The sequence below is a fragment of the Panicum virgatum genome, chromosome 4K (assembly GCF_016808335.1).
Source record: "Panicum virgatum strain AP13 chromosome 4K, P.virgatum_v5, whole genome shotgun sequence".
Classification (NCBI taxonomy): domain Eukaryota; kingdom Viridiplantae; phylum Streptophyta; class Magnoliopsida; order Poales; family Poaceae; genus Panicum; species Panicum virgatum.
The window spans coordinates 13,947,934-13,972,931 of record NC_053139.1 but is presented as its reverse complement, the minus strand read 5'-3'; the positions used below and the strand labels follow the sequence as shown (position 1 = coordinate 13,972,931).

Genomic DNA, 24,998 nt, shown 5'->3' with positions numbered 1-24,998 from the left:
TACCAAGTGGGCCTTAATGGGCCGTCTCATTTTTTTCCTTTTCTTTTTTGTTTTAACTTTAAATGCCCGAAAAGTATGTTAAACGAATGAATTTTTGAGAAAATTTGACACCATTAGATTCGTCGCACCTTGAAGTATTTTTAGGAATTTTTCATTTTTTTGAATTCAAATTTGAATTTTGAATTTGGGCCGGTTTGGTACCGGCCCAAACCGGAACTGGTTTGACCGGTAACCGGTCAAACCGGACCGGTTCCCACCGGTAAGGTGAACCCTGCTCACGCCACACTGCCGCACCCCCTCACGCAGCGCTGCCGCGCGCGGCCCCTCGCGCCCCACGGCGTCGCCGCGCCCCCTCGCACCGCACCACCGCGTGCGGCCCCTCGTGGCCGCCCACACCGCCGCCGCAGGGAAGGGCGGTGGGGAGGGGAGGCACGATGGGATCGGAGCAACGCAGGGAAGGCCGGCGGGGAGGGGAGGCGCGATGGGATCGGAGTAGCGCAGGAGGGCCGGAAGAGAGAGGTGAGGGACTAGGAAGATGAGCATGAGGAAAGAGAGAGGGGTGTGGGAGAGGAATGAACCGGTGAGCAAATAAGGATGCTGACATAGCCACATATGGATTATCTCTAGTATAAGATGGACACGCAGATGCGGTCGTACGGAGGTGCAAAAATACGGCTGGCCAAAAACAAGTCATTACCTTTGTAGCAACTGTTAATATATTGTTCGAGGAATTATTGGCGGTCACACACAGTAAGACTTATTAAATCCTAACATGGTTATAAAAAGAAATGGAGGGGTAGAGAGGTAACCTCAACCGCGCGCAAGTCCACAATTCCCCTATTGTTCTCTGTTCCTTTGTTGGGAAGACTGAAACGAACATGACACCATTTATGCCATTTCGAGTGATTTTGGTGATCGAATGACAACACAACACTTGGACTAATATGATTGTTAAGATGACCATTCTCAGGCTTTTAGGTTCAAGTGATGATAAAGAGAAAGAGAAGATAGGCGTAGCAAGGCCAGAAGGGCTGCCCCTACTGGGGTTCCGCCGCTTCGGATCAGGAGCACCGGAAGAATCGATGCCTAAGCATCGGTGCATCCGACGCTTGTCGGAAGAACCGACGCTATGATGTTTGGTGCAGGAGGGAATCGAAGCCAAGTCAGCCTATAGTCACCGGTTGAACCGACGGTCTAAGAAAGGGCATCGGTGCATTGGGCGTACTGTGTACCAGAGACGATGTCAAGTGCCCAGGAGAAGTTTTCTTCAGCACCGGTTCAACCGACGGTGCATCGGAGTATTGCGTCGGTGCATTGACGTCAGCAGAAGAGAAGAAGGCTGTGAGTGACCGGTTTAACCGACGGGCAAGCATCGGTTCAACCGGTGGTCACTGTGTCAGCAGTCAGAAGTTCAACGGCTACTTTGTGTCTTAGAGTGACCGGATGAACCGACGCTACCCCTGCCAGAGGCATCGGTTCATCCAATGATACGCATATTTTCTGCTGACTGTTGGAGCAACGGCTACAAGACTTGGTGGCCTATATATACGCCTCACCCCGGCCATTTGAAGATCGCTGGAGTTGCTGAACATCCCACACACACCCAAGAACATCTCCAAGCCATACAAAAGCATCAAGATCATATCCTTAGCCCTTAGCACACATTGAGAGTGTTGTGTAAAGGATTAGCTCTTAGTGAGTGAGATTGCAAGGCTTCGAACCTTTGTGCTGTGGTTCATTAGCGAACCAAAACAAGAGCGTGGTGCGCTGGCACCTTGGAGCGTGAAGCTCGCCGGCAACATCATCGACCCTCCGACTTGGTGTGGAGCGGCGACGACATCTTTGTGCGGGGGACGTGGAGACCCCCATCCTTTGTGGAGAAGCTCCTTAGTGGAACCCCGGGGCCAAGGTGACCGTGATTGTGTTCACGGAAGAGACTTGGTGGCCAAGTAGCAATACTCTTAATGAGTGCTACAACAACGTGGCTGTAGGTGTGCCTTTGTGGCTAACCGAACCACGGGATAAACACCCGCGTCAAGAGTTTGCTATCTCATATCCTGCTATTTAAGCTTCCGCATTTCATACTAGCAATTTGTGTGCATTCTTTTATAGAATAGTTTCTTGATAGGAAATGCTATAGGTTGCTAAACTCTTTTGGGATAGGGGTTTCACACTAGAACAACCTAGTTGCACATCTAGATAGCATGTTTTAGTTTAAGTTTTGTGCAAACTAGTTGGAGCCATAGGTCTAAGTTTTTATTAGTGCCTAATTCACCCCCTCCTCCTCTTAGTCTAGAGCACCCGATCACTTTCAAAGACTTTGTAAGCTAGTCAGGCTGCTAAATTTGTCAAGAGATAGGTCTGGCACAATTTTATTTGCAAGTAGTCAACTGTGAACCGCCGCGATATCTTTCTCAAAAAAGGGGAAAAAAACTGTGAACCACCACAACACAAAACCTAAGAAGGGTAAGGTGTAACACTTAGTTTATTAGATCCCAAATAATCGTATCATTAGCATACAGTATCATCGAAGAAATATCGTTGTACAAATTGGACACACAAATAAATATCAGCCACGCGAACCAGGGGCTAGCCGCCTCTTCAATCTTTATACATATGGCACTCCTCTTTTCAGGGCCAGAACAGAAGAAGCATCCCGTGCAAAGGCGCTTTCCATCCAAGCATGAATTGAAGTTTCTCCGGCCGCATATATTCTGACTCTGACGCCACTCACTCACTCAGTCTGCCGCCGCCCGCCTGCTCGAACAACCCTGCGGGCGGGCGTACACACCAGAACAAGCTAAGGACCACGCGCGCTTTACGCTTCCTGGCAGCTGAGATGCTCCTCCTTCCTTCTTCCCTCGCTCTAATACACTCTACCGTGGGCGCGCGCAAGTGCAACGCATCGCATTTCTCCAGTCCACACAGAGAACCATTTGGGTAAGACCATTGCTATTCGATTCGATCCCATCATCACTAGCTGCTGCAGTTGCTGCTGCTTAGCTTCATCTCATCAGCAGCCAACCATTCCAAGACTGTTCTTTGCTAAAATTAAAGATTTAGGGGTCGTCGGAGAGCTTGCAGCAGCATCCGATGGAGGTTTTGGTCGACGATGTCTGGTAATAATAAGGTGTTGCACACACTGGTGCTGGCATACATGTATCCGCAGATGGTATACCATGCAGATGTGCGGGCGAGGGAGATGGAGCTGGCGGCCGACAGGCAGATGGGCTGCTCTTGCTCCCCTTTGGGAAGGATGATATCGAGAATGATAACCAAATGCAACGGTATATTTTTGTTTTATATTCTCTTCTTACCATTTCCTAGACAAAAGCAGTTTTTCAATTTCAGCATCATAACCACAGATTGCGCGCGCACGATTTGTGTAAATTTGAACCAAGTTCATCAGTTCTGAACTCCTGCGCATTTTGGTTCCACCGATCTGCAGTTTCATCTTTGCACGAACACATGCTGGGTTTTTGTTTTTGTTTTGAGAAAACATGTATATATATATCTACTACATGTTGTTCAGACGTAATCATTTCCAGTTCTGATGTGATAATTAGGTGCTTGTTCATCTCATTTTTCTCTCCTGACTCCTAGGGCGCGAAAGGCGCGTCCGCAGGTACAACGACAAGATGGACTACGCCATGGCGTACGCACCCGCGCAGACGTGCTACGTGCGCCCGACCGCGCGCACCGTCACCTTGGCCACCAGCAACAGCCACGCCCACGCCCACGCCCACGCCGTCCAGCCGGAGCCGCCGCAAGCGCACGCGACGGCGACGACCCTGCCCGGCACGCCGTTCCCCTCCACGGGCGCCCCACCTCAGGGCGCCCGCAAGCCCAGGAAGAAGAAGAAGAAGCGCGTCCGGTTCACGCCATCGGGGCCGGTGCCCGCGGACGACGACGACCAGCCACCGCCGCATCACGCGCAGCATCACGCCGCGACGGTGGCGAGCGGCGGGGCTGCCGGCGGCACAGCCGGCGTGGTCTACCACCACCACGGTGGAGCTGAGCCGCCGACGTACCACCCATCCCCTGCTCATCAGCCGCCGGCACACGGCGGGCACGGGTACGCGTACGGCTACGGCTGGTACGCGCCGTCGCCGCTGCCGCGGTGGGAGACGCAGGCGGGCACGCCGAGGCGGCACGAGTACTTCTCCGGCGAGTACCGGTGGTACTACCCGACGCCGGTGCGCGAGGGCATCTACAGCATCGCCACCGACGCCAACGGCCGGCTGAGCACCATCTTCAGCGAGGAGAACCCCAACGCGTGCAGCATCGTCTGAGCATATTGAATTGTTCATTCGGTGGTCAGAGGTCACTGGTTGAATCAGAGAATAAAATGACTCGTTAATTTCTTACTTTGGACAATTAAAGTAGTCAACTAATTAGGAGATCAATGAAGAATATGGTTCTTGTAGTTGTGTGTAGATAATATAAGCTACTACTAAGGTTGGTGATGAAATGGATGGGTTCGAACGTTTTGATGCTTCGGCTTCGTTTGACCCCATGCATCTTTCCTTTTCGCAAAAGTAGATACTTCTTCCATTCTGGAATATAAGTTATTTTGATTTGTTATAAATTAAATTGCTTTAAATTTTACCAAATTTATATAAAAGAGTCATAATATTTTAAATGCCGAACTAAAATAATTAGATACATTATAAAATATATTTTATAATTTATATTACTTACTTGACGTGTTAGATATTCTTCTCTAAATTTGGTTAAAGGTAGACTGCTTTGATTTAAGACAAAGCAAAATGATTTATAGTTCAGTATGGAGAAAGTACTAGGAAAAGGCACTAAAAATATGGAGCCAACATGTTGATATTTAAATAACGGGAAAACACCTTTCCCTTTTATCCTAATCTCTTAAGCACGGCCAACAATTGCTAGTTGATGATTAGGTATAAAATCATGTCCGGATCTCTAGCTAATCGTTAGCTACTAGGGATCTAAACAGGTCAGCTAATGAAGAAGTTAATTATTAGCCCTCAGCTAATTCTTACTAGCTGTGGTATTTCATTAGCTGATTGAACCCAGCTAGCTAATGGTGATTAAAGTCTTTTGTATCCGTGATAGCTGCAGGAACCATCACCTAAAAAATATATTAGATGAGTCATCATCAGTCCAATTGAAAGACTGTGTCCGTAGGCAGTGCGGTATGGTTAAATAGGAAAGATCTATGCATGCAAAATAAAACATCCATAATGACATCACCCACATTAATGGAAATTAAAACTAAAAAAGCTATAAATATGAAACAAGTATTCAAATTTAAATATAGGTTGCACCATTATTATGTTTTTTTACGACAATATCTTCAAAACAAGATCACACTTGGCCATATTTGCATGATATTTTTTTAAAAAAATTAATAATAAAAAAATAATTTTGGCTACTATGACCAAATATTTTAACAACACAAACAAATAAATATTTTCAACAAATGAAAAATTAAATATGATGCACAACATACTTTATGATTGGATATTACAAATATTTTATAATATAGGATAAATATTGGTAATGAATATCACAACCAAATAAGTCAATGTCATCAAACAAATTAATATATAAAGTAAACAAATAATTTTCCATTGCGAACAAATTACTTATACATCAAAAATAACTTTACATGAAAAATGAATGCATCTACAAAGCACAAAAAAATATTCATATATACATGTGCCTAACAACTTAGCATATAAATAAAATAAATATTTTCAGAGACAAATTTATAATTTTACAGTACAAAAAAATAGTATACATTGAGTATTACTCGCTCTTAAATTTGAAACAAATAGTTTTATTCGAACGGGTAAGTAAATTTGATTATAAGAAATGAATACGATTAATATAAAATAAATTACAAATTCAAATAAAGGTTACATACATAAGGTTCATAATAAGAATAGAAAAGAAAGACAATGAATAAATAAATAGATAGATACAAAGGATTAGAAAAAGAAAGAAAAATAAAAGGAAAGGAAAGAAATAGGAAAGAGAAAAAAGAACAAGGGACATAAAAATACAAATAAAATAAATTTAAACTAAAAATAAACATAAAATAAAGAAAGAAAATATATGAACAAACAGATATGAAGGATTAGTAGGAAAAAAGAATATAAACATAAAAATTAGCCTCACTACAGTAACCCAGAATTTGGTCCGGCCCATGGGCCCTAGGTGACATCCCAGCCTAGGGGCCACTTGCTTAGAGTGTTTTGTAGCATATCACTTTTCATCGAGGTTATCACGTTATATATGAATAGAAGTATATATATATGATACAACTTGCATAATATTATTTTAATGTTTTTTCTTTAGAACTCAAATCAATTTATTGTTGTATGTACGCCAATGATCCATAGCGTGCACACGGTTTTCTAGTATTGGATATTGAGCCAACTTTCATCTCCAGCATTGGGAGAGTGCAAATAAGTAGCCCATGAGTTAGTCCAGTTAGAAAAAAAATTATGCATTCGGCGGTTTGGAGAGATCAATATCGTGCTTGTGTTCATAAGCTTGTACGTTGTGATTGTAAACATTTATTTATCTCTGGCATGATGCAACTTTGTTATATCTCTTCTCAAATCTCATGTCATATTATCAAAAAGTCCTACATTTCACTGATAAAATGTGTATGGTAGGATTAGGTTTTCGACCCGTTCGAATACATAAGGCTAATTATTATCTCCTAAAAATTAGTCCTAACTGATCCAAACAGAGATCTAACTTACAGGTAGGCTAACTATTTAACTTACTAAGCTAGGCAAATCAAGCTATTAGCTTATTAGCTTGAATAGTTGCAGTAGATGCTTACATAATCTATCTACTTATATTGTTAAACGGATTATTGATACATCAACTTAGGTGCTACCGTGTATAGTGATTTGGTAGCATCTAAGAGTATCTCCAATAGTGCTCAAAATAAATTCTAAAAATCTAGTTTAGGCACTAAATAAAGAAAATCCTGCTCCAACAGTTACCCAACCAATGTCCCGCTGGTCCCCGGTGTTGTCTGGCTACGCTGCTGGTGTCCTGGATGCTGCTGCCCTGAATGCTCCAGGCTGCGATGTCTGTGCAGGGAAAAAGAAGGAAAGGAGCACAAGAGAGAAGGAATGAAACAAAAGAAGTGGATGAATGAAAGAAAGAAGGGCAAAAAGAAAAGGAGAGATTTCTGGAGAAGAAATTCATCATTTTCTCGTCACGTTCAATTAAAGGAAATCGATATTCGCTATTCCTGCAGATCAACTCGTAAATCAAACGCTGGTCTAGAATGGATGATGTAGCAGCAATTAAAATATTTTAGCAACTATTTTTTTTTTGGGAATGGTTGGATATGGAGGTCTTTTTTCCTCCCAATAGTTTCTGGCAAGGTCCCAAAATCAATCTTTTAGGGTTCAACTTTTTAGATACTCTTGGACATGCTCTTGTACACGGTGGCTCACCGGAGGCATTCTCCAGAACGGAGCAAGACCCTCCTGCAGCGTGCAGGACTGCAGGGTAGCAAATGGAAAATAGGCATGGGCCTAGTACTAAGGCTTTGTTTAATTCTCCATCAAAAATTTTACACATCAATCACAATAATATTTGGACATATGCATGACATATTAAATATAAATAAAAAAAATCAGTTTTCACATATTGACTGTAAATTGCGAGGTGAATCTTTTGAGTCTAATTAGTCCGTTATTAGACATTAAATTACTACAGTAAACATGTATTAATGACATATTAATTAGTCTTAATAAATTAATCTAGTAGTTTATAAATGAGTTCTATAATTAATTTTATAATTAGTATATATTTAATACTTAAAAGATTTCATTTCAAAAATATTACCGAAACCACGCCTTAGTCCAGGATCTGACGGCAACGGGCTTTGGCGAATAAACCCTAGAGCGAGAGATTTTGCAAGAATTCCCCACCCCCGCCGCCAAGTGCCGGCCATCCCCCTAAACCCCGCCGCCGTCCTCCAACCGCCATGCTTCTCCTCCCCCTATGCCCCCTCCCGCCACCCATCTCCCCGTCCCCCTCCGCCGCCTCACCCGCGGACCCTCCCTCGCCGCCACCGCCGCCCGCCGCTCCCACTCGTCCCCCTACGTCTCCTCATCGTCCGACGACGAGTCACCGCTCGCCCCCGAGCTCTTCCCGGCCGCCGGCGCGCCCACCCTCCTCTCCGTCGCGCGCTCCCTCGCTGTCGCGTCCCCTCCCCCGTCCGCCGCCGCCGTCCTCGGCTTCCTCGGCCGCCTCCCCCACGACGCCTCCCCACACATCTTCCCCCACCTTGTCGCCGCCCTCGCCCGCTCGCCCCGCCCGATCCTCGCTCTGCGCCTCTTCCTCTCCCCGCCTAGCCCCGCCGCCACCACCCACCACTCCTTCAATTCAGCGCTCGTCCGGTTCCCCCTCCCGCCTCACCTCCTCCCGGCCTTCTTCTCCCACTCCCTCCGCCGCTTCCCCGGACTCACCCCCACTCTGCTCTCCTTCAACCTCCTCCTCAAGTGCATCTCTTCCTCTCTGGTCCCAAGAAACCCCGGCCTCTATCTTGCAACCGCGCTGCGAATCCTCCACGATGTCATTCCAGCGTGGAACCTTGCGCTGGATAAGTTCACCTACTCGACCGTCGTGTCGGCTCTGGCCGATGCAGGGCAGGTGGAGGATGCGGTGGCGCTGGTGCACGAGATGGTGGTCGATGGGGTGGTGTCTGCTGAGGCTTTTAACCCCGTGCTGAGAGCAATGCTGCGTGCAGGGGATGTCAGTGGGGCAGCCAAATTGTTTCGGTTTATGCAGCTAAAGGGTTGCACACTGACAGCAGCGACATACAATGTGCTGCTGCATGGTTTGTTGTTGTGCAATAAGGTGAGGGCAGCGATGGGCATCATGAGAAGAATGGAGGGTGAGGGAATTGCGCCAGGGTTAATGACATATGGTGCAGTGGTGGATGGGTTGGTGAAATGTGGAAGAGCTGAGGATGCATGGAGAGTAGCTGAGGAAATGAGGAATAAGGGGCTTGCACCTAGTGAATTTGTGTTCTCGGCTGTGATCACTGGGTTTTGCAGGTCAGGGGAGGTTGACAGGGCACTGAGGGTGTGGGAGACAATGGTGGCAGCTACGGTAAGGCCGAACGTTGTTCTTTATTCAGCAATGATTGATGGCCTTGCCAGGTGTGGGAGGATGACAGAAGCTGAAATGTTATTTGAAGAGATGGTTGATGCAAAATGTATACCAAATGTCATGACATATAGCTCAATGATTCGAGGTTATTTCCAGATTGGAGATTCATCGCGAGCTCTCTCTACCTGGGAGGAGATGATAAGGGCTGGCTGTGTGCCAAATGCCATTAGTTACAGCATATTGATCAGTGGGATGTGTAATGTTGGGAGATTAAAAGACGCTATGATGGTCTGGAAACACATGCTTGGCCGTGGCTGTGCACCTGATACAATAGCTTATACTTCGATGATCAAGGGGTTATGCATGTCTGGAATGATTGATGGTGGTCTCCGTCTATTTAATGACATGCTGGCGAAGGGTGATGCCAAACCAGATGCCATCAGTTATAATGTTATGTTGGATGGGCTGATTCGCACAAATAACCTTCCTCGGGCAATGGACTTGCTTAATAAGATGCTTGATCAAAGGTGTGATCCAGATGCAGTAACATGCAACATTTTCTTGCGGGAGATTGAGGATGCAGAGGGGAAAGGGAGACAATTCTTAGAGGGACTGGTCATGAGGCTATGCAACAGAGAAAGGTATTGGGCAGCTGGAGATGTTTTGATGGTGATGCTAGCTAAGTATATTGTGCCAGAGGCTGCCATTTGGTATACTATTGTGAGAGGAGTTTGTCAGTCTAAGAGAGTTCGGAAAGTGGTTGACAATTGCTGGGATGAGATTTGGAGGCCTTAAAGAGTATTTATATTTGTTTATACACCAATTGGGCACATGCTTTGGAGCTCACATGCTGGAGCTTTTATACTCCAGTTGTTGTAAGTTGCAGCACTAACTCATTCATTAACAACCATTTTTGCTACAATAAAGTGATTTTCATTGTTCACTGTGCTTATTTCCTTCCAGCACTTTGTATCTCTAAATTTTTGTGTCAACAGTATGGTGTCTTCTCAAAGAGAATTGTTTTGCAGACCTGTATAACAGTATAAGTCATACTTTTCCTAACAGCTTGTTTTACAAGAATTTCCGGTATGGAAAAAGTTCAATTTACTCCCTTTAAGTGTAGCTAAAGTCTGAAAAACCCCCTAAACTATAACTTGGTTCATTTTACCCCCTAAACTGTGCCATTTAGTTCATTTTGCCCCTATAATATTGTGTCTTTTTTGTTTCTATGTATACAAGTTGAGTTTTAATTTCAAATTGTAGTGGACATCACAAGGCAATGTAAAAAAGTTATTACTTTATTCATTGTTCTTTTTATATAATTTTGAACTCCAATGATTAATTTATTATTAAATATCCTCACCTATCAAAATAATGATAAAAAAATTATGATATATTTTTTCTAACATGTTTTATGATGTGTACTATAATCTTGTAAAATTTCTACTTAAAACTCCACCTATGCATGGAGAAATGAAAAAACAAATTGTATTAGGGGGTAATTTGAACCAAAGGGCATAGTTTGGGGGGTAAAATGAACCAAACGATAGTTTAGGGGGGGGGGGGTGGTATTCGAACTTTGACTATAGTTGAGGGGAGTAATTTAGACTTTTTCACTCTGGAATTTATTGCAAACTGTAATGCATGTTTTATCTAAAAGCCCTGATTATGTTCTTTAAAAATTTAACATTGAGTTATTATCTTGACCTATTTACCAAAAGGACCCTAGCAAATAAGTGAACTAATTCTATTTGTAATCAGTCTAATACCAACTTTTTCACTGACCATACCATACAAATGCTAGGTGGAGCATCACCACCTTGCCTAGCATCTTGGCATTTTTGTGTCTAGAGTTATTTATGTCCTAATCTAAGTATGAAACTGAGATATATTAGACATGAAGGAAGATGAATTATGGTCAAGGAGCTCATGGATGCATGATAATGCCAAATTGAAACTTGGATCACTGTAGGTTCTGTTATCTCCTTAACAAGTTCTCTTACAGATGTCTTTCAGAACGCTAGGAAGTATGGTAGTTCAAGCTCATTTTGACATGTAATAGGATGGAATGCGCAAACTATGTTATCAGACATGTTCGACCTTTCCTTTTGTTTCTAAGACTCTAGACTAAGAGTTAGGATCTCTGGTGCTCAATTGATTGCTGTTAGCAAGCTATTGATTAATTCTTCCCCTTGTCAATCAGCAACTGCTGGAGCTAGGTAATGTAACTTTTTACTAAGCATTCTTATCATTGCCTAGTATTGTATCAACAATATTGCTCTTATGCACGTCTTTTTTCCAGAGTGCCCCATTATTTCTGACATTTTCCTTCAAGAATTTTGCATTCGAAAGCTGATGTGCTGATTTTTATTGAAGTTGATGATGCTAAAACAAAAAGTAGAGGAAGTGTTTCCAAGCTTGCCTTGCCATTCATCACATGTTTTAGATTCTACTTCCTACTTCGATGTTAAATCCTTCAGGTACCTACTTGATTTTCTCTATCAATAATATATAACTTTTGCAATGGCGCATTAGACTTGTTTTAGTGTTAGGAGCATTGTGATTAATGTGATAATTCGAGCGGAGCATCGGCCAAGTCTACACCCAGCACAGGCTATTTGCCCCCTATCTCTCTGGTGGTGGTCAACGCCCAATAATTCTCTTCCAATCCACGCACAGACTTTTGCCGTTGCGCTGTGATCATTGATCAATGCCTGGACACCTAGCTGCATAACACATCTACCAACTGGTACGTGCACGAACAAGCTTTTAGGAGAGTACTGTACATGCAAGCAAAAAACTCTGGAACACATATGTACTCTGCTACACCTATAGACACGTATATGCATGCAACTAACACATGTGATGCGTGCACTGACTCTTGCAGCTACTCAGTTATGGCTACAGGAGCCCGGGGACGTGCCCAGGGTTGCCGGGCCCTGGGTCCGCCCCTGCTGCCTAAGAACACATGCTGTAAATGGTAATAAATTTTAGAGTATCAGAAATTATATGTAAACTTGGCTGAAAAAAATAGTAGCTATGGTTTTAGATGGTCAAGTAGACCAATTAGATCCTTAAGTTATAGAAGTCCAGATGTACTTTCTCATGGCTGTATGCATATTCTGTGTTGTGAAGAAAGCTAACAATAATAAATAACTTATTTGTATCATCTCACTTTTTCAATTGTTTCTGAAACCAAATATGATCCTGTCACTTCATGAATAGATTTTGCGGTTCACTCCTGATAACAACATTCATGTTAAGTTATTCAACTTATACTAATCTTTTTACATTGTTTGTAAAGGAAATTGCCTTACATACCACACACCACAACATATATTAGATGCTATTGGGATGACTATGCAAAGCTTTTACTAGGCATCGTGGATAATTATCACAACAGAAGAAATAAGAAATCTATTAAAATATATCTGATCGATGATAGAGATGTATGGGTCGTAGTAGTTGGTTATTGTAATATATCAGGTCTGAGATGCTCCAGCTCTCATCAGAATACTTATTATGTTTTGATTTCGAGTTGACCATCAAATTTTGTATTTCTTGCTTCCTTTTTTCTTGCTATTCCTTGTCGACTTGTATAGGTAATGTTGTTTGGGTTAATTTACGGCATGCAAGATACCTAGGCTTCATGGATAGTTACTACAACAGAAAAGCGCCATTAGACATATATTGTGGATGACATAGATGTATGAAATTATTAATAGTAGCTTAGTTATTGTATTATATCACTTCAGATCTTTCCGTTTCTGTAAATACTTAATGTTCTGATTTTGAATTGAATGAAAGTATTTATACTTCTTGTTCTTGCGATTCTTCACTGATTTTGCTAGTAGATGCATGGAGAAGCATCGAGGTTAAGAGGTAGCTTTGTATGCGATCCTAACCAGAAGTTCTATTATATGTTTAACGTTATCCTCTGAGCACCCTTGTTTTCTCTTTCAAGTTTCAAGCCTTTGAATAGGTAGATTCCAGTTTTGCACTGTGTAGATGTACTTCAGTTTATACTTCAGCCCTTTTCCTCGTTGATTGATTCTATAGTTCAGTCTGTCAAGTATGACATGATATTATATATAAATTGTCAAGTATCAGTTTCCTTTATTTTTTTATGTATGCAGTGGTTCTTTTCCAAAACGAATTACTGGTGGATAATGAGGCATTCCACACATTGTTCTATCACCTCTTTGAAGCATTTTATCGCATACTTTCTCATGACAATCAACTTACAGCCCGAGAGTAATATTGTTGAAGTATATTATCGCATACTTGGATATGATACTTGTCTGGGTTGACTGACGTACAAGCCTGTGTAATATGGTTTATGTGCAACCATGTGCTGTGGAAGGCACCGTTTACTAGATGCATATACTACTGACAACAATCTGGTGCATGATCATGTTATGGCCCCTGTTCACAGGTACTCCCTCCATCCTAAAAAACAAGCCATTCTAAAAATTCTATGATAAATTAACAAGGTAAAATGATTATATTTGTCCCAATTTATTATTCATATTTGGCACTAATTGATTCTTGTATGCACATGCACTTTCTAAATAGAATAGGATGACTTGTTTTTTGGGACAAATTTTGAATCTTAGAGTGAATTGTTTTTTTTTGGGACGGAGGGAGTACGCATCCGCCCATTATCAGGTTGATGATGATTAAAACCTGCCCCTGTTTGCTGCCGCCTCCAAGCTCCCCACAAAACATTGGACGCGTGTCGAACAGTGCTCGGCCCGGCGGTTTTGCAAAAAGACCCTTCCACTTTATTGAAATCAGTCAATAGTCCAACTCATCCTATCGGTACAGTAAAAACGTTATATTATTTTGCGTATAGATCCTTGCTGTAAATTTTATTTCAACGGGAAGAAGAGAAAATCGAGAACTCTTGTCGTTTTTACAAAAAACCGCCCGCACGACGTTTTTTGGAAACCCCCCTCCCAATCGAAACCCTACCATCTCTCTCTTTCTTCCCTCTCCTCTTCCTGCCGCCGCCGCCGCTCTCCCTGCTCGCCCGCGCCTGCGCCTGCGCCTTCCCTCCCCGTCTTGCTCTTCGCCTCGCTCAGCTCAGCTTGCACCCTAATTTCTGAACTGAGTACTTGATTAGTTTGTTTTTTCCTCACGGGGGTATTCTGATCTGCCAGCCTGATGATTAGCATTGTTTGCACAAGAATGGAGATTTGATCCACCACCCGTCCGGCTACACCACGCCGCCCCCGCACACGTCCTCGACGCGACTGACGCGGGCGACGCTTGAGCGTGAGCACCGCCGCACCCATGCCCAGTGCAACCTCGTCCTCGATGACGACGGCACGACGCTAGGCCCCTCGCCGCGCTCCGCGTCCCTCCGAGCAGACGTGAGGCTGGACATTGATATGCCAAATGCTCATGACAGCACTTTGCCACTTCAAAAAGCTTAACCCATTAATTTGTCACCAGCTCTTGACTATGCTCCTTTTTCATGAGATACAGGAGGGAAGGGCCCTACCAAGTTTACTCTGCTGCTCATATATTGGTGGTTTCTATGCAACCATAGGTTTTTATTTTTGGCATTTGTGTTCAATCCTATGTTAGTCAAGCACTTGAACCTTTAAACCTTTGTTGACCAAACATTTCTTTGGATTTGCATCTTATGTGGCTGCATTTCTTGAAGTTCTACCAAATTGGTTGACCGCTGATATCTTGGAGCAACTTCGTCTGAGTAAACAAGCATTGGTATAAAACTGATTGTTGTAGGTACAGCTTTATTTATCATTGTGACTTTTCATCCTTAGCTGGAAACTTAATCTGTCAAACAATGAAATGTCATTGGAAAAGCTTATTTCCTATTTAAACACTAATGAGGCAGGACTACCTACAATATGACAATTTTTCCATGATCTTCTATATCCATGCAGTCTAACAACTTCAGTTTTGAAACCAATGATAGCTCTTTAGCTTACAGACAATTGATTTAAACTCGCACCCGAGATATATGTTAACATGTGCTTTTGCTAATTAAACACAGCTGCAACCTTCTCCATGCTTCGCACACGCTGTACATATTTCGCAAAGTTATGGTGTGGGTTTTCATCAAATACTTAGATATGTTGTACTGATTTTGTTAATTTAGTACATTGAAGTCTATACTATGCTGATATTCAAACCATATTGCAGGAAGGACACTGTACAAACACACACTGTGGGATTGCTACATTAATTTTATAAGACTTTAATGTACTTCCTGCAATATGATTGCTTCAAACTACAGAAAAGACTTTGCTACATTAATTTTATAAGACTTTAATGTACTTCCTGCAATATGATTGCTTCAAACTACAGAAAAGACTTAGAAGTTTATGACATATAAACACATACTGTGGGATTGCTTCATTAATTTTTATGCTCAGTTCAGTTCAACATATGCAACATATGTTGCAGCATTCTATGTATGCATTTATCTACATCAGGTTCCTAGAGGCTCATATTTTTACACCACCTATAACATGATTTTTATTGCACAGACTTGAACTTTTAGAGTGCTTTAAAATCAATTCCAGGACTTATCCATGTTTAGTAGCTCAAATTTACAATACCTTCTCCTTACAGCTCCCCTTCTCCCTCAGCTTTGACTGAAAGGCAAGCTGGGAACAGGGTCATGATGCATTTTGCTTAGGTTTCTGTAGATTACTTATCACAGTTTACACTGGATTAAATGCTAATAATATCCCAGATCCCATTAACTAAAGCAGCCTTTTTTCTTATGCTTTGTTCTTTCTTTCTTCATGTTTTGAATAATTGGAATAGTAATTTTGAATATGAGTTATCAGAAGGGATGATAAACGCCCTATGATTTTAGTGCCTCCAGGAAAAAATAAACTATATCAAATATTGATGCATATAGCTCCACTCCAAATATGGTACTGATTTTATTATAAGAATTGGATATGCACATTTATATGCTAATATTAGCTATGCAGTCCGCACATGCGATTCTACAAGGATTATAAGTATTGGATATGCACATTTATAAAATGGCTAAAGGATTAAGGACTTCCCATCTATGTTACACGGATACTGGTACGGCTATCGGATACGATACGTATCGGATACGCGGATACGCACTTTCCCAAAAAACACTGATACGGGGATACGGCTAGGATAATTAATAATTATATATAAATATCACATAGATATTCAGCAAGTGAGATTTTACTCTTGAGTAACTTCCCCTATACTCAGATGTGCAATACTTGCATGCCCATATAACATTACCTTTATAACTAGCATTCTCTAAAAGCACAACTGATTCCACAAGGGGTTCTTCCGTTGCTGTGCATTTAGTTCTACAGTTCTATTGCAGTAAGTTCATCATTTTGTATCATCTCTTACTACCAAAACAGCATTTGGGTGGGCTGATTATTGCTTTGGGCTGTATCCCATCTGGCCCAAAAGTATCGGATACGCGTATCCAAGCAAATACGTATCCGTTTTTTCAGGATACGGCTAGAAACGTATCCGAGGCGTATCCGGGGCGTATCCGTATCCGATACGTATCGGATACGGATACGCCACCTCCTAGTAGTATCCGTGTAACAGAGCTTCCCATCATGCTCTACAAGACTGCAGGGAATCTTGTACTGTAAGGTGTACTTCTTTTTTACTTAGGATGCAGGTGATTAATCTTTGAGCAATAACGATTTATGGTGATGCCTTATTGGAATCCGCATTTGTTTGCTTATTATGTGAATATCACTTAGTCTGTTAATCAGTATTTAGGAACTGACAATTATGCAAATACTCCATACAAGATTTCTTATCAGGGGTTCGTAACTTTGGGGTGCAAAGGGCTTGACTTGTCAGCTCTGAACTTGCACCATAACTATTGGAGAGAATTATTGTTGTATTCCTCTAAATCCTAGATGGATGGGTATATATAGACCTATACATGGGCCTCTTAATGGGCCTCTATACATGGGCTCAATATACTTCAACACCCCCCCGCAGTCTGAACTACCGGCGCAGCGGTGTTCAAGACTGGACAACAAGAAAGTTAACACCCCCCGCAGTCTGAACAACCGACGCAGCAGTGTTCAAGACTGGACAAGATGAGAGTACAAATAGAGTACAAAGGGCAAATACCCCCCTAGCCACAACTAGCCATCGGCTACGTTGAGGCTGGATCGAAACTCCGAGAAGGTCGAGGAGGGCAGCCCCTTGGTGAAGATGTTAGCAAACTGGGAGGTAGTCGGGACATGGAGTACCGGAACATCGCCGATTGCGACTCTGTCGCGCACGAAGTGTAGGTCGATCTCCACGTGCTTCGTCCGCTGATGCTGGACGGGGTTGGTGGAGAGATACACGGCGCTGACGTTGTCGCAGTAGACGAGCGTACTCTTGGCGAGCGGGTTGTGGAGCTCCGCCAAGAGCTATCGTAGCCAGGACGCCTCCGCCACGCCGTTAGCGACAGCCCGGTACTCCGCCTCGGCACTGGAGCGGGAGACAACCGGCTGTCGCTTGGACGACCAGGAGACCAGGTTGCCGCCCAGGAAGACGGCGTAGCCGGAGGTGGAGCGACGAGTGTCCGAGCAGCCAGCCCAGTCAGCATCGGTGTAGACCACCAGCTCAGCAGAGGAGGAGCGGTGAAGCACCAGGCCGAGGTCCACAGTGCCACGGACGTACCGGAGGAGACGCTTCAGCGCAGCAAGGTGTGACTCTCTGGGATCATGCATATGGAGACAGACCTACTGAACAGCGTAGGTGAGGTCCGGCTTGGTGAAGGTGAGGTACTGCAAAGCGCCGGCCAGACTCCGGTAGGCAGTAGGATCAGCCACCGGATCACCCAGATCAGCAGACAGCTTCGCCTAAGTGTCGACTGGAGTGGAGCAGGGCTTGCAATCAGTCATCCCAGCCCGCTCCAGAATATCGAGGGCGTACTGCCGCTGGTGAAGGAGAAGACCAGACGGGCGAGGCTCAACAGTGACGCCCAAGAAGTGGTGGAGCTGACCGAGATCCTTCATAGCGAACTCCTACTGTAGAGAGGAGATGACACTCTGAAGCAACTGCTGACTGGAAGCTGTGAGCACAATGTCATCGACATATAGCAGCAGATATGCAGTCTCATCCCCACAGCGGTAGATGAAGAGAGACGTGTCAGACTTGGCCTCGGTGAACCCCAGTGTCAGCAAGAACATGGCGAACCGAGAGTACCAAGCCCGTGGAGCCTGCTTTAGTCCATAGAGAGACTTGTTGAGCCGGCAGACCATATCCGGACGACTCGAGTCCACAAATCCCGCAGGCTGAGAGCAGTAAACAGTCTCTGACAAGGTGCCGTGAAGAAACGCATTCTTCACATCCAGCTGGTGCACAGGCCAAGTGCGCGAGAGCGCAAGCGAGAGGACCGTGCGCACCGTAGCGGGCTTCACAACGGGGCTGAAGGTCTCATCATAGTCCACACCAGGCCGCTGAGTGAACCCCCGGAGAACCCAGCGAGCCTTGTAGCGCTCCAGTGTGCCGTCAGCCCAACGCTTGTGCGTCCAGATCCACTTGCCAGTCACCACATTGCAACCAGACGGACGTGGCACGAGGTCCCACGTCTGGTTGGCAAGAAGAGCCGTGTACTCCTCTTTCATCGCGCGACGCTAGTGGTGATCCGCCAAGGCGTCGCGGACAGAGGAGGGTACCGGAGAGACCCGCGGCTCTCCCTCGGTGGCGGAGAGAGTCGCGGCCTGGGACGTCATCCGCCAAGTCACCATGGGATGGATATGCCGAGGATTCCGATGGATGACCGGCGGGTGGTACACCTCCGGCTCGGCTCGAGAGGGAGCCGGAGGAGGCAGCGGCGGCGACGACTCCGGTGTCGGTGTCGCAGGAGTCTCCGGAGCAGGAGGCGGCGCCGGTGTCGACGCCGAACGACGCCGGTACACCTGCACCGGCTCAGTGTACCGCTGTGGCGCCGGGTTCGGCGCCGAGCGACGTCGGTACACCTGCACCTGCTGAGCGTATCGCTCAGGTGCAGGGGAAGGCACCGGGGCCGCGCGTGGCGCAGCGGGAGACATCGGGTCCGTGCGCGGCACGACCGGAGGTCCGGGGGCCGCGCGTGGCGCGACCACGAGCACCGGGGCCGCGCTCGGCGCAGCAGGGATCGCCGGAAGCGGTGCCGGTGCGCCGGGAAAACCTGCAGGAAAAGGACAGACATGTATTGGTGGCTGAACCACCGGGTCAGTCGGAAACAGAGACGCCAGCTCGGGATCAGAAGAGGGTGTGGAAGAGGTGGAGTAGGGGAAATCCGTCTCGTTGAAGACGACGTGTCGGGAGATCAGAACGCGGCGAGAGGTGATGTCAAAGCATCGGTACCCCTTGTGGTCAGGGGAGTACCCGAGGAACACACAACGAGTTGAGCGGGGCGCCAGCTTGTGAGAAGCGGTGGCGGAGGTGTTAGGGTAACACGCACACCCGAAGACCCGAAGGTGGTCGTAGCGAGGAGGGGTACCGAAAAGAGCGTGGTGTGGAGTGGGAGCAGGAGAAGCAGTGGACGGAAGGCGGTTGAGCAGGTAGGTGGCGGTGTGGAGGCTCTCAGCCCAGAAGCGCGGGGGGAGAGAAGACTGGATCAGAAGGGTGCGCACGACGTCGTTCGTCGTGCGAATCATCCACTCAGCTTTGCCGTTCTGAGGGGAGGTATACGGACAAGACATACGCAGCTGAACACCCCGAGATAGGAAGAAAGACCGGGAGGTGGAGTTATCGAACTCTCGCCCGTTGTCACACTGGACGGCCTTAACGGTGAGGCCGAACTGAGTGGACACCCAGGCAAAGAAGTGGAGAAGGGTGGGGAAGGTCCCAGACTTGGCGCGCAAAGAGAAAGTCCAAGAGTAATGAGAGAAATCATCAACAATGACCAGATAATATCTATAGCCAGACATGCTGAGTACAGGAGATGTCCACAGGTCACAGTGAATGAGATCAAAAGCATGAGCAGCATGCGAAGAAGAAAGAGAAAACGGAAGTCTAACATGACGACCTAACTGGCATGCATGACAGAGGTGCTCAGCAGGAGCCCTAGTACATGTAACATCGGTACTACGGCGGAGCTGAGCCAAAACGTCGCGACTGGGGTGACCCAGCCGGCGGTGCCAGGTGGTGGAAGAAGGCGTCACGGCAAAAGCAGAAGACGAAGAAGCCGAAGGTGAGGTAGCGGAAGCAGGAAGCCGAAGAGTGTAAAGGGGCCCCGGGCTGTCACATCGGAGGAGCAGACGCCGGGAAGCCGAATCCTTCACAGTGAGAGCAGAGGAGTCAAATTCGATAGAACAAGAGTTGTCAGCAGTAAACTGGCGAATAGAAAGAAGGTTATAAACAATTTGAGGAGCAACAAGAACATTAGGAGGACGAGGAGCAGAACCTACGGCGGTGACAGGAAGGCAAGACCCATCACCAACCATGATAGAAGAAGGACAAGAGGGGTGTGGGGGTCGGACAGAAGATAGGATACCAACAACGGGAGTGGTGTAGAACGAGGCACCCGAGTTGGCGATCCACTCGGTGCTGGTCGGCGGCGTCAGTCCCATGGTGCTGAAGGACTGCGCCAGAGCGGCCTAGTCCCACCCCCCAGGCCAGGTCGGCTGCTGGCTGGCCTGAGTGGGCGGGGTCCAGGACGGCGCGAAGAGTGGAGCAGCACCAGTGAACATGGCCGCTGGCTGGAGCTGAGGACGAGGCCCCCCTCCTGGACCCTGGAACGGCCACATCGAGATGCGCCCTGACCATGGGTTGTTGAAGGATGGTCAGGGCGTACCTCCAGCGGCAGGGCAGGAGCGGGAGCCGGAGCCGGTGTCGGCGCGCCCCGACGGCCCCCACCGGTACCGGTGCTCCCAGAAGCAGAGCCACCAGTGCCACCACCGCCACCCCGTCGCCGGCGACGTCCACGGCCCACTCCCTTCCTCTAGTCTGCCCGGCGGGAGCAGTCCCAAGGAGGGAGGTGGCAGGAGCAGCGGAGGAGGCCGGTGGAGTAGCAACGAGCGCGGCGGGGGTGGGCGAGGATGATCCGGGTGCGAGACCCCTGGTGATCTCCTCGAGGGCGAGGTCGTCCCGGACCTGCAGGAAGGTGGGGAAGGGCCTCTGGCGGGTGATCCAGCCCTTCAGGTGGTCGTAGGTGCCGCTCAGGCCCCGTAGGACATTGAGCACCAAGACCCGATCGGACACCGGATCCCCGAGGTCGTGAAGAGCATTGGCCATGCTCTTCATCCGCCGACAGTACTCACCGACGGAGAGATCCCCCTGCACGAATGTGCGGAAGGTGGCGTCGAGCTGGAGGGCGCGGTACTTGGCGTTGCCGAGGAACTGCCCCTCGAGCGCCACCCAGGCCTGTCGCACGGTGCCGTTGTGGGTCCTGACGAGGTCCTGAAGATCCAGGGAGATGGTCCCGAAGATCCAGGACAGGGCGACGCTGTCGAGGCGCAGCCACGTCACGTCCCGCGCCTCGATCGGCGAGTCGACGAGGACGTGGTCGTCGAGGGCGTAGCGGCGGAGGGTGAGGACCTGGTCTCGCCAGCGGCCGTAGGAGGACGCTGGGTCCAGGAGGACGGAGACTAGGGCCCTGATGTTCTGGACGCCGGCGGCCTAGAGGTAGAGCTGGACGACCATGGGGTCGGTCGGGTCGTACCGGGCTCCAGAACCAGCGGGCGGGGCTTGGCGGGAGGAAGAAGCGCCGGGCTCGGGAACGGCGTGCTGGCCGGAGGACACGCGGAAGAGGTGCTCCGCCTCGGCGACCCGGAGAGCGGAGGCGTCGGCCGCGGCGCGCTCGTGCTCCCAGGCGAGAGCAGCCGCGCGGAGCCGCTCTTGGGCCGCCGAAGCCTCGGACTTGGCGGCGAGGAGGGCCGCGGCGAGTGCGGCGTCGGCCTGCGGCCCGCGGAAGGTGACGGCAGAGAGCGGCGCATCCTCGGGCGACATCCCGAGCCCGGTCCATGCGGCATCAGGCGCGGCGTCGGCGGCGGGCTGCTTGCCCTCGGCGATGGCGGCCCGGCGGGCGGCGTTGGGATCCTACAGCAGCGGCAGCGCGGCCTGCAGGGCGGCTGGATCGGCGCCCGTGGCCTGCAGCAGCTGTACCGCGGCCCGTAGGACGGCCGGATCGACGACGGCGGCGCGCCGGGCAGCAGCAAGGGCGCTCTGGGCGGCGGCCGTAGCTGCGGCAGCCTCGGCTGTGGGCCGCTGCGTCCCAGGCTGCAGCTGCAGCGCCTGCGAGGCAGTGCCCTGCTGCATGGGAGGTGCTTGCGCGGCAGCGCTAGGCTGCAGGAGAGGGGCGCTCCCCTCCGCGCCCAGGGGAGGTGCCTGCGCGGCGGCGCTCGGCTGTAGGAGAGGGGCCTGGGCGGCGGCACTCCCCCCCCCCCCCCGCCCCGCGCCCGCAGACCCCCCCACGCCGGCACCCCTGACGGCGGCGGCGGCAGCAGCAGCTGCCGGATCCGGTAGGGGCGCACCATCCGGCAGCGGTTGTGAGGCGACGAGGGCGACGGCGCGGCTCCCGGCACCCGCGCCTGCGCCCGCGCCAGCTGCTGCAGCGCCGGCGGCGGCAGGCTGCAGGACGGCAGCGGGCCGGATCTGCGGCCATGAAGTCGCTGCGGTCCAGGCAGGGGAGGCGGCGGCACCAGCAAAGCTCGGCGCGGCAGTAGAGGAAGGTGAGGGAAGGGGAGGGAAGGAGGAAGGGGAGAGGAGGGACGGCGCCGGGAGGGCCGGCGCCGGCGGCCGGCGGCCGGCCATGCCAGCCAGCGGCGGTGGCTGGGAAGGGTGGAGGAGAGGAAAAAAGAATTTAGGCTGATACCATATTGGAGAGAATTATTGCTGTATTCTTCCAAACCCTAGATGGGTGGGTATATATAGACCTATATATGGGCCTCTATACATGGGCTCAATATACTCCAACAATAATTTTTCAAAATGCTAAATAAGCTAAGAAGAAATTGTCTTTGGTCACTATCTCCCTTGCAGTTACATCTTCAGGAGACATGCTATCTCCCTTGCAGTTACATCTTCAGGAAACATGCTAGATATTAAATTTTTAGGATGCATGTAAGTACTAGCCATGCTATATTTAGGACAAAAACTAAGATAGTGGATCATTTGCCTCTTGCTATCTCCCTTACAGTTACTGCCAGCTTTTGTGCGTGCTCTCCGGTGAAGAGTCTGATGCACTCTGTGCTTTTGTGTTTTTGTGCTTCGTCCATTGACCTGCAAGGTGTGTAGCATTATTATCAGTTGTTGATCTTAGTGCAGCTAGGTAGTTTGGTAGCTATGGATATTGGTTGTAACATGTAGATTCATGGTGCTCGGATGTATTGCAATGTCGTAATGTTTTAAATTTCGGACAGACACCTCTGATCGATAGGATAGCCATGGTGTTCGGATGTAATGCTGAACAGACACCTCTTGGATGTGCTGTAACGTTGATGATCAGAATGCAATGTGCTGTAACGATGATGATTTGGATTTTCATTTCCAGAAACTCTGTTCTTTTTTATTCGTTTGCGTACTCATGATCACCTCTTATTGATAGGATAGCCATGGTGTTCGGATGTAATGTAATATTGATTATGATATAGATGCTGAACAGACACCTCTTGGATGTGCTGTAACGTTGATGATCAGAATGCAAGACAGACAATGTGCTGTAACGATGATGATTTGGATTTTCATTTTCAGAAACTATGTTCTTTTTTATTCGTTTGCGTACTCATGATCACCTCTGATTGATAGGATAGCCATGGTGTTCGGATGTAATGTAATATTGATTATGATCTAGATGCTGAACAGACACCTCTTGGATGTGCTTTAACATTGATGATCAGAATGCTAGACAGACAATGTGCTGTAATGATGATGATTTGGATGTTTCATTTCCAGAAGCTCTGTTCTTTTTTGTTCATTTGCGTACTCATGATAGGGCGTGCAACGCGCGCCGAATGTTCTAGTGTCTGAATCAGCTAGGTGGAAAGTTGCTTATTCAGAATTAGCAAGGCTTCTATTTAAAAAAAAAAGGAATCAGCCAGGCTTCCAGTGGCTTCCGATCTTTGAAACTGGTTGCTGGCATGATTTATTGGACTGAAAGCATTCATTCCGTGGTTGCATGATTTTTTTTTTACGTTGCAGCTCAATATTACATTCGAAGATCCCAGCGCTTGCTAAAGGGCTCTGGATTTATGAAGATGTCGAGTGGATATAGCCGATGTGGATGAAGCATCACCCGTGGACGTCTTGCGTATCTTGACCGGAAAAAACCCGGGTGCCGCGACGTGTTAGGTTAGGGACACTGCCTCGTCGACCATTTGTTTTTTTTTTTTTTGCCGCTCAGGAGCATTCGTGTATGTATTTATTTATTTATTTATTCTGTAAATCACCACTGTATGCTTCTCAGACACTGAATGGACTACTATACTATTTATATTCCGAAAGTATCCGAGTGCTTGGGAGTTGAGAGCAACCCGTACAGGGCGGTCGGCATATCCCAAGTCTACTCTTCAACTGGTAGAAGTCCTCTGAAGAAAGTCGCCCAAGAAGCGAGCTTCATCAAACAAGCTAGTTCAACGCGTTCGGCCAGTCCATTGCTCCCACTGACCCACTTTCCTACAACTGCATCGGTCAGCTGACATTGTTTCGTTTCGACAGCAGTTAATATGGTGCCGTGGTCGTTGGAACGGAGCCGAAGCTGCAGGGACACCATTTGCCATTCCTGGTGTGGTCCTGCTGCGCCTAACGTGGGCAACTTTATTTTCCTAAAAGAATAATAGAGAAGAGGAAATAAGGCAGGCATCCAACGTGGGCAAAATGCGATGATGCGTCTGTTTCAGTGTTTGATGATGCGATTAATAGGAATTTGGTTGCAGGCGGCT

General features: G+C 47.5%; 3 protein-coding genes across 14 annotated transcripts; 2 read left to right on the top strand and 1 right to left on the bottom strand.

Annotated features, from left to right (window-relative positions):
- Positions 1 to 2,647: 2,647 nt before the first annotated feature.
- LOC120703235 lies at positions 2,648 to 4,498 on the top strand. 2 transcript variants are annotated; one of them, XM_039987265.1, is made up of 3 exons: positions 2,648 to 2,940; positions 3,064 to 3,287; positions 3,604 to 4,498. In XM_039987265.1, the coding sequence occupies exons 1-3, from the start codon at positions 2,840 to 2,842 to the stop codon at positions 4,290 to 4,292; spliced, it is 1,014 nt and encodes a 337-aa protein (XP_039843199.1). In that variant the 5' UTR covers positions 2,648 to 2,839; the 3' UTR covers positions 4,293 to 4,498. The 2 variants fall into 2 exon arrangements, with proteins under 2 accessions (XP_039843199.1, XP_039843201.1); XM_039987267.1 differs by having other exon boundaries at positions 2,649 to 3,287.
- A 3,503-nt stretch (positions 4,499 to 8,001) lies between these two features.
- Positions 8,002 to 24,014, top strand: LOC120703233 (pentatricopeptide repeat-containing protein At4g20090-like). 11 transcript variants are annotated; one of them, XM_039987261.1, is made up of 5 exons: positions 8,002 to 10,004; positions 11,506 to 11,878; positions 12,017 to 12,109; positions 13,266 to 16,773; positions 23,101 to 24,014. In XM_039987261.1, exon 1 carries the CDS (start codon positions 8,017 to 8,019, stop codon positions 9,922 to 9,924), a length of 1,908 nt encoding a protein of 635 aa, XP_039843195.1. In that variant the 5' UTR covers positions 8,002 to 8,016; the 3' UTR covers positions 9,925 to 10,004; positions 11,506 to 11,878; positions 12,017 to 12,109; positions 13,266 to 16,773; positions 23,101 to 24,014. The 11 variants fall into 11 exon arrangements, with proteins under 11 accessions (XP_039843195.1, XP_039843197.1, XP_039843191.1 ...); XM_039987263.1 differs by lacking the exon at positions 12,017 to 12,109 and having other exon boundaries at positions 11,506 to 11,609; XM_039987257.1 differs by having other exon boundaries at positions 11,506 to 11,609; positions 11,676 to 16,773.
- Positions 21,708 to 22,595, bottom strand: LOC120701924 (extensin-like). The gene has a single exon (XM_039985720.1). It carries the CDS (start codon positions 22,593 to 22,595, stop codon positions 21,708 to 21,710), a length of 888 nt encoding a protein of 295 aa, XP_039841654.1.
- Positions 24,015 to 24,998: the final 984 nt, after the last annotated feature.